Source organism: Parasteatoda tepidariorum, chromosome 7 (assembly GCF_043381705.1).
Source record: "Parasteatoda tepidariorum isolate YZ-2023 chromosome 7, CAS_Ptep_4.0, whole genome shotgun sequence".
Lineage (NCBI taxonomy): Eukaryota > Metazoa > Arthropoda > Arachnida > Araneae > Theridiidae > Parasteatoda > Parasteatoda tepidariorum.
Window position 1 is genome coordinate 45,778,966 of NC_092210.1, and position 12,284 is coordinate 45,791,249.

At 28.1% G+C, this 12,284-nt stretch overlaps 1 protein-coding gene across 1 annotated transcript in view; it reads right to left on the bottom strand.

Annotated features, from left to right (window-relative positions):
• Positions 1 to 12,284, bottom strand: part of LOC107451260 (QRFP-like peptide receptor) — an 87,362-nt gene that overhangs the window by 25,635 nt on the left and 49,443 nt on the right. The window contains exons 2-3 of the mRNA XM_016067306.3: positions 10,959 to 11,033; positions 5,149 to 5,429 (exon numbers count right to left, since the gene is read on the bottom strand). Of these exons, the coding sequence (XP_015922792.1) occupies positions 5,149 to 5,429; positions 10,959 to 10,971 (294 nt within the window). The 5' untranslated portion in view covers positions 10,972 to 11,033. The remainder of the gene's footprint in view (positions 1 to 5,148; positions 5,430 to 10,958; positions 11,034 to 12,284) is intronic.

The following is a 12,284-nucleotide window of genomic DNA, read 5'->3' on the forward strand; positions in this document are numbered from 1 at the left end:
ACGGAAGAAATTGGATGTAATTCAGAGCAGATATAATTAGGTACTTAGAAAAAACAGATAAAGATTAACAGAGCTCGTGATTTTAATTTTATATTAAAACAACTGAAAATCTGAGGGGCAAAAAAACTGTTAACAGATGTGATTAAAAAAGTTCTAATCTCATACCAGCTTCCATGAAATAAAATTTAAAAAAATGAACTGAATTAATTATTTTCTGGCGGAGAAAGTACATTAAAAATTCTTCACTCTTGGATAAAGTAAAGGATAAGAGTAAAATAAAGAATAAATCTTTTATCCTTTACTTTACTCTTTTTTTTTACTAAATGTGTGTTAAAGAGAACTATAGTCCTGAAAACCAGAATTTCAAGTAAACAGTCGCCATATGAGCGGAAAAATTACCAGATGAAGGGTATAAATATCGTATAATTTGATATTATTACCGAAATGTGTGGTTTTTTTAAAAATTTTATTTATTAATTTTTGCCAGAAATCTGACGAATATACTGATCTCTAATTTTACCAGAATTTTTCTTCATGCAGTTTCAAAAGCTTTTATAGTTTTAAGAGTTTTTCGTTACTAGGGCAGATAATTTTTTGTCCAAAAAGAATTAGGGCACTAACACGGACACAAAGATTCCTTTAATGTTTCGTCTTCTAAATTAGCTCTAAATTCAGAAGCTCATAAGTATGAGCAAAAAATAAAGCGTTTTTCATATATGACCTTATTGATCCTACCTTAAGGAAAACAGAAGCCTTAAAATAATATTTTCCTTGATGCAATACTTTCCTTTTCCGGCAAAATGGTTTCAGTTTCCAACCTCCTGATTTAAAAGTATTTTTTCTTCGTTTCAGCATGTATATAGTAAAAGAATTTATACAAGAAAAGAGAGCATAACAAAGAAAATTAAGAATAATAATTTTAAGATTTATTTACTGTGCATAAGCTGCAAGTACATGGACAAGTAATAACAAGTAAAAAATTTAAAGAAAATATGAAACAATATTTTAATATTTTTAGAAAAGAAGAAGAAAAAAATTATAGAAAGCACTCTTTTTTGAAGATATATTCGTGTGGGCTGATGATGAGATTGTATCCTTCCCCTAATTTGCTTTCTGACTTTAATTTTCTTATTTTCAAAAAAAATTAAATATATTTTAAAATAGCTTTGTTTTGGAGTTTTTTTTCTTCTTTTTTTTAAAAATATTTATATTTTTTCCCATGTCCTCTTTTTCTCTCGCTCTCTCTCTCTATATATATGTAAATATATATATATATATATATATATATATATATTCCAATTTGTATTATTCAAGTATAGAAAAAACTTTTGAAGTTGAAATATTTTCATAATTTGCACATTTTTAAGGTAGATAGTTGTTTCTACTTATTTTAGAAAAAATAATGTTTTACAGTTTAAAAAACGTACTTGGATTTTATAAAAATATTCTTTTGTGAAATATATCTCTTGCACTTTTTGGAAAAATATTTCATACAAAAAAGTTCTATTTTGCTTTTAGCCTTAAGCAAAAATATGTTCTTTGGATTTTTAAATTAAATCTGCCAGAATATAGCATTTTGAATATAAAAGATATTATCGAAACCAATTGTAAGGGATAGGAAAAAGTATATACAGCTCAATTTTTATAAATATATCTTCCTTCTAAAGGTTTTTCTGCAAATTGATGTCAGAAGTGTATACATTAATCATGAAAAGAATCTTACATTATTTTCACCTTAAGTGTATTGATTAGATAAACCTTAGAAAGCGAAATATTTCAGAATATTTGAATGGGAAATAGTTGATTTAATTTATGAAACTCTTATTATAAAAGTATTACGTAACTTTTCAGAAAAAAAAAACAATATTATAAATAATCTTTCGTGAAATATCATTCAAATATTATTTGAGATTTGGTCCCCAGATTCTATGTAAATAAAAATTGAACTTTGATGTAAATGAAAAATTCTAACACGTCAAATGAGATGATTGTATTGTTTTTCCTGAAGGAGATAATCACAACGATTCAGGGAATAGAGCAATTTCCTCCCATTTAGGTGAGCAGGTTCGAATCTCAGCGTTGGCTGGAGGATACGAATTCCTTTCCCGGTTCACACCGACCACAGTGCTGACATAAAATATACTCGGTGGTAGAGATATCAAAGTCTGGAATCCAATTGCCATCATGCTAACCACGGAATCTTTTTGTGGTTTTCAAGTGCATGTAACGCGAATGCGTGTTAGTTCCATGAAAAAGTCATCCACGAAGGTTAGTTTGTCTAAATTTTTGGCCCAGGATTTCGCTTGTGTTTTGGATAGGGTTCAAAATTACAAGGGTACGGAGTTAAATACTAATAATCACAAGCTTAGAATTCTGTTGATTTTTCAACGCTGGTTATAAAATAAAATACATAAATTAGGGATCGGAAATTAATGTTGAAGTAAACATTAATTTCTGATCCCTAATTTATGTATTTGATTTTACTAATAACATCAATCCCTCTGATCCCTAATAACATTAATTGGGTGGAAAAAAAAACCTTTTAGATATCTAATAAATCACTGTTCAATAAGAAGGGCAAAAAATACCAATACCAGTTTAATTGTTAGGGAAACAAACGTGAAATTATAATGCGATTATAAGAAACACCTCCCAGTTTCATCAGGTAGACAAACAGCCGTTGATATTGTCAGTCTCATCTTTATCAATTGTGATTCATTGGATTCCGATAAAGTTTTCGCTTATTTCATCAATTAAAATCTAATTTACAATTCCTAATCATTGTTCAATTCTGAAATCATTTATGATGAATTTAAAAAATATCTGTTAAAGATGGACGTTTCGGAATATGTTGCAATTTTAAGATATTCTGAACAGTTTTTTAATTAAAATTCCTTATTTCATTCATGATTTTGTTAGATTATCATTAATCTTAGTTCAGCTCGCATCAAGGCAATAAACATAAATTTATTTACAAACTTTATAAAACACATAGCTTTCATGGGATAATTTGTACTTTTTCATGCGTTAAATAGATAAAAAATAACAATAGTTTTCTTATTATTATGCTATACGTAGGGGGGAGTGGGGTCAATTGTAGCAGGGTACGATTGTAATAGAGCGAAAATTTCGAGTGTCGGGTTCTAGATTTGGTTCCTAGGTGGCGCACAATGTGTATCTAATAAATCTACATGTACACCCCTGCAGGCAACCATTTTTATGTACTTTTAAAAGAGTTACGTCACAAAATATATTTTCACGCTACGTAAGTACTTTTTTGGTATTAGAATATTATATTGTAACAAAGTAATTTTGTTTAAACAAATAAAAATTATTAACCGACTATGTAAGTGGACACCTTAATTAACATTTCAGAAAAAAGATTAGTTTTTTTAATTAACTAGCATTGTTTTTAACAAATGAAGCTGAAATGGCGTCTTGGGGACGATTGTAACAATAAGTAAAGGGACGATTGTAACAGCTGAAAATAAATAATCTTATGTTTACAAACCATTACTTAACTCTTTAAGAACCACCAATAGTTTCCTATATCATTTATATTATGTTGCACGGGCATTATTTTATTTGTCACCTTTCACAGCATAAATTAAAATTTTTAACCCCTTAAAGTTAAAAGTTTAACCCTTTAGGTCTATGCTCATTATTAATTTTACGCCTAAAATATCACTACTATTTTGATCAATAAAAAAATATATCACAACTATAATAATATGGAAAATTAATTATGTTTCAGTTGAATTTATTAACTGTTACAATTGACCCCGTAAATGGGTACAATTGTAACAAGTGCACTACTGTCAGAAATTGTTAATAACTAATATAACAGCATTCTAAATAAGGTATATTTTTTTTTCTAGTAGAGGATAGTCTACTTTACTCGTCTGTCAATTAATGCTAACAATATATTGGATTTTTTGTTAGTTAATAGTTAAGTAAAAAATGTTACAATTGACCCCACTCCCCCTTACAGTGCGCAGAAAAAAATATGACCTGCAATACTTATGTTTTAATAATTAGATTTTCATAAACTAAGTGTCTATCTTAATCGTTCCTGGAGGTGACCTCTAATATGCAAATTAATCTGCTCTTATTATTAATTTAGTTCCGAAATTGGACACAAAGACGTTCTCTCTTTGAATCAGCATATATACCTATATATATGTAATATATTAACGCATATTTCATGTGTTACAAATAACATAATATATATTTCACAGATTTGGATTTTTAACTCTTGAAGTATGGGTGGGGGGAGTAGGCCACATTCTGGAAATTATGACCCTTAAAGCTTAATTCAGGAGAGCGAGTGAAAATTGGTTTAATGATAAATTCAATTTAAAAATTGCATTTACTGATGAAACCCATTTACCCACAGATAACTACACTCAAAAAATAATTATATTTAGTTTTTTATTGTTTAATTTAATAGTGGAGTAATGGGAAAAATTTACCTTGGTGTAGGTCTTTTTGATGCAGTTAGTCCACATATGTGCTACATGGAGCGGAAAACCATGAAAACCTCCCATCGGTAGGTAGGTGGCTTGGGTACTCTATCTAACCAATGATGAGTCAACTACTAGGGATATCTTACGTCAGCACTGTGCTCGGCATAAGTTGGTATGGACCAGCCATAGCTGGGATTCGAATCCGGGTTGCCTTCTGAGTCGCCATGGCTCGCACAGTTAGCTTATAGTTATCCTAAATTACTCTACATGCTGTAGCCATTGTTTGGAATTATGACCAAATATAGTTTCATTGTCCATAAATTTATGATCCAATTACTTCGAAATTTTATCAACTCCCATATTTTGAGGGAGAAGAGTCTAAATTTATAAAAGATATCTTTACATGTTTATTCAGAGAAAATACGTTTTTCGTGTCTGATTGAGAATCTTATTAATAGTTGGCGCAAATTATTTACCATATTTGAAGTCACCTCCTGTAACCACTAAGATTTTCGTTCATTATGAAATTCCCTGTAAAATGTTAGGATATCTTTACAACTTAAATTGTTTAAATAAATTTTATTCTCCAAAACAAAAACAAAATATTTTATTCAAAATTGCATGAATTTTATTTTTTAAATTTAAAAATTAAATGTGCATTTCAGTTATAAAAATTGCTTACCTTAACTGGTACGCATATAATAACCACCAAAAGATCTGCCGTTGCTAGAGAAGCTAAGAAGACATTGCTGATGGTTCTCATCCTACGGAAACTCACCACCGTGTATATAATTAAGATATTTCCAATTAATCCCACGACCAGTGTTATTCCATACACAAGAGCCACTGGTATGAGCTCATCCAAGAAATACATGTTGAAAGACTCGTCTCGGTCATAATCCATGTAACCACTGGAATTCTTGAAATCACTCGCATTTTCGCCAAAGACGCTTAAGTTCATATCTGCAGGAGGAAATTCATAATGCAAATATTTATTAAATATTACTGAAAATACCTTTCTGGATATTTTCATCTTAATTATCCGGTAACTGTTATTTTGTCTTGTAAGTATAGACTAATATTATCAACGAAACACTCTGGTTCAGTTTTATTGCGTGATTAAGAAACAGATCCAAAACACCAAATTGTTTTTTTATTAACTGTGTTAATGATAAAAATGTTAAAAGTAGCTTCTTTTTCGATTTTTTTACAAAATTTGTCTTTTTTTATATAAATATGGTAGAACATTTATGCAGGTATTATAAATACTGATGTTTCTTGGATAAATAAATTACAAAAAATTTGAAACAAATGTGAAACTAAGGGAAAAATTAAGTGTAAATAATTTTAAAAAAGAACTGAAAAATTAAGTGGAGAAAAAGAGTAAAATTGTAACAAATCTGAAAAAGTAAACTTTCAAGTGTTGAAGATTAAAAATTTAAGCATTGACAATCGATAGATTTAAAAGGCTAACATAAAACTGAATTTCCAAATTCGATCATAATTCAAATCATAATTCGAAGAAATAATCCAGTTTTTTTCTTCTTTTTTCTCATTTTGCATTTGAAGAAAAGAAATGAAATGAAAAATTATTACCCTTACAAATTCGTTGGAATAAAATTCAACTTGGTACATTTGCAAAACGAAAGAATGTGCTTGAAGGTAAATAGAACGTTTCAAATTGTTAATTTTCTTTTATTTATTAACAAACTAATGCGAAGTAATTTGTTTAATACAGTGATTCAAATTTCATTTTCAGATATCAGCCATGTATTAGTTAATGATGGCAAACATAAGATCGACATTACTTATAATTAAAATAAGCTTACTTGTTCTAACTTAGTCCTGGGGAAAACGAATAATTACGTTGATCTTGTTTGATAAATTCAATTTATTTTAATATAAAATTGTGATTTTGGTATTTAAATATATTAAATATGCGTATTACTTTTCTCAATAATGTAGGACATTTATAGATGATAAACAAATAAGTTTGCTTGTCCGAATGCTGTGGAAATGTGACGCACTTTTGGTCTAAGTACGTGCACAATGAAATAAGAATACGAGACCGTTGTGTTTCAGCAAGACTGAACTCGTCTGTAACCATCACCTGATGTGAAATGTAACGCACTTTTGGTGTAAGTATGTGCACAAGGAAATAAGAATACTAGACAGTTGTGTTTTAGCAAGATTGAACTAATCCGTAACCACCACTGGTGTAAAGGCATGCTCATTACATTGAGAAAAAAATAAGGTTAAATTTACCATATGAATATGGTTAAATTTACTGTGTATCTGCCTCTATAGGAATTTTAAAATCTCGATAATTTTCACTGAAGCGCTTTGGTAATTACTTAGAAAAAATAACAATAACCATGGTCATACAATTTATAATTATCATGCCTTAGAGCAATGGTTCTCAAATAATGATCCGAGGAACTCTAGAGTTCCGTGAAAAGGTCATGGGGGTTCTGTAAGTTAGAACTTTTTTCTTAACCAGTAAGAATTTTTTGAAGCATGCAATAGGTCTGTATCCGGAAAATAATCCATTTTTTGTTTAATATTTTCGTAGAATTATTTACATAATATTGCAATAAACTTTAGATAGGAAATTTGAAAAGATATAATTTTTTTTTCAAAAAACAATACATTGAATTAGTTGCTGAATGATATGCTTTTTAAAATTATTGCATCAGTATTTCTCACTGAATTTTGAAATTCAAAATGAATTATCATAATTCAAGAATAAAGAATTATTTTTCGAGATAACCTTTCTCACAATTTATAAGTTCTTTTTCAAATATTATAATTCAGCTTAATTTTATACAATTTTAATTTAAACTGTAAAAGCTACTAGATTTATACAACAACAAAATAGAGTTTCGGCAAACTTGCAAATTCAACTGCCAAACATAACTGAACTTATTTATGAAACAATAAAATAATTCATTCACATTAAAAGTTTTCGAATTAATTTGAAGTTCTTCTTTTTGTTTAGCATATTTACATCTGCTTATAAACATTAATTCAAAGTCAGGGTTCCATCAAAAGAATTTTGATTAAGTGTTCCGTGGCCGTTAAAAAACTGGAACTTTAGAGTATGTAAAACCATTTATTCTACTAAATTAACGTTTCAGTTTTGTATTTTAACTGATGAGTGGAAATAAGAACTACAAGTTTGAAATCCAGAATTTCCGCTAAACTTTTCCCATATAAAAGAAAAAAATTACCAAACAAATGGTTTAAAATACCATGTATTTTGGTTTTATTAACAAAAATTACGATTTTTTTTACCACAAATATAGTACTGTAATTTTACCGGATATTTTTCTCCGAGTACCTATATTTAATCAAACGGATCATCTTAAATTTAGTGATACTGGGAAAGCTAGTTTCCTAGTAAAAAAACTTTTACAGACATGTTTTTTTTTTCATTTATGTTTCATATACAGATATATTGAAGAGACTTAAAAATCTAATTTAATATCCTTTAGTATTACGATATATCTTTGCCATGTTAAACCATTCACCATGTTACTTTGAAATATGTTAAAAAAAAGGTTATAAGCCTTAATATTAGCTAATGAAACGTTAAAAAAGGTTTTTTTTATTTTGGTGAGCCAACCCCTTCGACTTTTCTTAAAAAATAAGTATACTTATTTTTTATTAATATTTCTACTTTTTTCCATAATAACCTAGCTATTTTAACATTTTCTATGAGAGGAAAGAAAATATGCAAATTTGTTTTTATCATCCACCAGCATATCTTTTTTTCGTAAAAAGAGAGCTTTCATCAAGATCTCAAGAAAAGAGCTAATGTAAGGCTTTTACAAAACCCAATTTAATCATTTTTCTACTTTTTTTGCTTAATGACTAACTTTCGAGAAGGTTCTGCGTTTTAGGTAGTAAAATTTGCTCTCAAAAATTTCCTCATAATTATACTATCCTTCAAAGAAGTTATGTCACAATCTTCTTAATGTTGGAAGTTTTCATTTTTTGATATATTTAAAGTATCAGTTGAAATAAAAGCTTAATATTTGCTATTTGAGATTGTGTTTGTATTGTAATTTATTTTCCATGCATTTAGAAAAGGTATTATTTTAAATTTAGAAAGTAAACTTTGAAACTTCGATTTATTAAACGCAAGCAATTATTTTCACAAGCAATTAGTTTTATTTTTACATATATGTATTAACAACACTTTTCGTATGGGGACAATTGGATTTTTATATTTTCTCAATTTTTGATAATTTCCTGTTTGATGATATTTTTCTAATTATGGATTTCAGTTCCTGACAACGATTCTTTTCTTTTTTTCTTCGACTTCAAGACTTATTTCTGATAACAATTGTCTATGACATTTTGCACACAATTACAAAATCTGTTTATCTAAAGCTTGCAAAATTTATTTTTAAAATAATATTTACAATTATTGGATTTTTGGTTAAGATATTGAATACATTGTTTGTTAGAGATTGTTTTGTTTTCTTAATACTCCTGATTTAAAATCTATTATTATCACCGTTGGTGATGTAGTCGATTGGATGCAATAAGTAATCACTAACAATAATCCAGCCTAGAAGACTAATACTGAGTTAGTAGAAGAATACGATTTGATTTTCATAAAGAGGATATAAATTTTGATTATTAATGAATTTTCTCCATTTTTGCATTATAAAGAGAGGAAAACTCCATAATTAGGCCCTTATAGCCCCCAAATAGCCCTTTAGAAGTAAAATCAACTAACTCGTTTCGGGGAATTAGTGTCTCACTATTAAGCCTTTTTTTTTTTCTAATCCATTTGCAATAGATTCTATGTTTCATGGTTTAAAACAATTTGAAACGTTTCTAAAATATTTACGAAATGTTTTAGAAGAATAGATAAATAAAAGTTTCAAATAAGTTTTGAGAAAAGCAGATTTTTCTAAATATTAGGAAAGTACTTTCTAGAAATCGGTATTGGTAATAAAATTTGAAAAACGGTATCTGTATAAAGTAAACATTTCCAAAACTCTATTTTCAAAATTAATCTAATGCTAATGATAAGTAGTTATATTAAGCAAAATGCACACTTTTGATTAAAATAAAATAATTACTTATACTGCTAAATAATTATTTTGTCGATGGTGATAAAACAACAGAATAATAAAACCCGAAAAGACTGAGAAAGGCAAATTAGCATAATATTTTGGACAATAAACATATTTTATATTACAAGAAAGGACAATACTCTACTATTGTCCTTTATACCCTTAGCTAGTATAGTTTTTGCGTTTTTTTTCTGTTTTTCGTCTTTTTTCCCTCTCGGCTACAGGGGTTTTTCTAGTTTTGTTTCTCATCTTCATTTTTTCCATTTTTTGTTGGAAACTTTCAGTTTTATATTTCTAACCACTAGTTTTTTCTTCGCATTTACAACTGGCAAGTCTTGAAAATGGGCACCTGTTTTATTACAGTTTGAAAAATATCGACTATTATAACCTATTTAAATTTTTTTTGTAGCGAATGAAGTTTTAATCTTTTAATATTTGCAAGTGTATTATAAAGAACCATTGGCAGCAAGATATCTCAAATTGCATGAAACGACCTTATTTTTTTATTTATTTCGTCAGTGTCGCATGTTGGCCATTTAAACTTGTTTTTAAGGAGCTATAAGAGTTTTGCACAATGGCCATTTTTTACTATCTTTGAAAGTTGCATACATTGTCCATTTTAGCTTGAAGTTTTTAAGTTACCAATGTTTCATACGTTGACATATTTATCATATTTTAGCTAAATTAAGAAATCTTAAAAGAGTTGGCTAACTTATTTCATTTTTGGTAAGTTATTTTCCTTGCTTTTGCTCACTTACTGTAGTTTCAAGCATTTGCAACTTTCATAAGCTTTTCTTTGTTGCAAAAGTATTACACACTTGTAATTTTATCATGCTCTTTATAACTTACGAAGGCAATGTTCAGAATTTATGGAAGTTCGAAGCTCGACAATTACTTCAGGAATCACTGATTATTTTTAAAGTACTATTGGTTTAAAAGAAACATTGAAAACGCTATTTTGTTTGAAAGAAACATCTATAAGAAGAAGTTTAAAAAACGTTTCACTACAAATTATATATTCTTCATGTACAAAAATATACAAAAAGAAAAAGATACATAATACACAGAAAAAAAGATAGAACATTTATAATTAGCATCATAGCAAAGAAACATTTATAAGTTTTAATTTCTAATTCCCTTAATCTATACTTATTATTACTAAGTTACATACATTACCCAAACAAAATTTTTTATTATTACACATTTTGCCTTAATTACATTTATTATTATATAATGTTATTATATAATGTAACTAAATAACATATATTATTATCACTTGCGATAAATAAACTGCTATATATTTATAACATAATATTATTAAAAATATAGGATGCATGAGAGATTACTAATAAGAAAATTAAACTAAGATTATATGAAAGAATTATAAGAAAAAAATAATTACCTTCGTAATCCATTTTCACTTATAGGTCTTATTCTCCAAACAACATTTATTGCCGTTATATTGGCGCAGAATATGCTGCAAAAATTATTTTGTATAGAAAAAAGAGAAAAAGATTGGTATATCTATCTATAATAAACATAGCATGATATGCATAGAATATCATACACATTTTATGACTAGCGTTGAACAGCAGACCTAATTCTGATTTTACGAATATCCCTAGCAGCAAAATAACTTGGGCCGATCTAAACGAATCTTGCCTTAGTAAGGGTTCATAGGGCCGTTATTTTCCGATATTGACCCTATATATCACCCGATATTTTACAGCGGCTTCACAACCAATATCGTCCCTATAAAGAATCGTAAAATTGACCCAATATTTTATATTCTTTATACTCCCCATATAAGTCCTATAAAGGCAGATATTGGCCCTATGTAGGATCAATATAAAAAAATCTAGACATCCCAATATTGGTCCCTTGGTACATTTTCATATGGAATCCATATAGGAAAAATTTTGTACCCAACTTGGGTCGGGACAAGGTAAAAATGTTGCTAAGGTCATCGAAGAAAAAAAATCAAATGCATAATAAAAAATTGCATCCTGCATAGAATATAAATTATTTATTTTACAATTCTTTGGTAGAATTCGCCAATATTTAATTTTCATGTGTTGCAGAGAAGGCTTTTTGTTAAAATATACGTGGTCAGAAACAGATAAATCAATTTGATATATTGAATAAGTTTGGCCTTTTGTACAATCTCTTTTTTTCAAACAAAACCTCTTCTTCATGCCATTCATGTTAAGAAAGGAGGGAAAGTTTCAGAAAAGAAAAGAAGGTCGATATGTCTTTCGAATGAAATGGATCTCTGTTTTGAACTTGTTGGTTGGCCACTGCTTGTCCGTGATTTTTTCCGGGAAAAAAACTGTGATACGGTTTTTGTTTTCAGAGTATTTTTTCTTTATTTTGATAGAGGCTATTGAAATTTCTTCGATATCCAAGAAATTTCAATAGCCTCTATATCAAAATAAAGAAAAAATACTATATATATATATACANNNTTTTAATATTTTTTATATAAAATAACAGTATAATATTTTAAGGAAAAAAGACATATTTTATGATAAATGGATTTTACTGACTATGAATCTACGTAATTTAATCTCTAAAATTTTACAGTACTTAAAAAATAATAAGAGGAATGCTTAACCCTTTGGGGACGGGTGATTCAGAAAAGCATTCTTACAAAATCAGGATCAGTACGTAATTAAATAAGAAACGGTAACTTAAATGTAGTCCTTTCTGATTTGACAGACTTACTTTG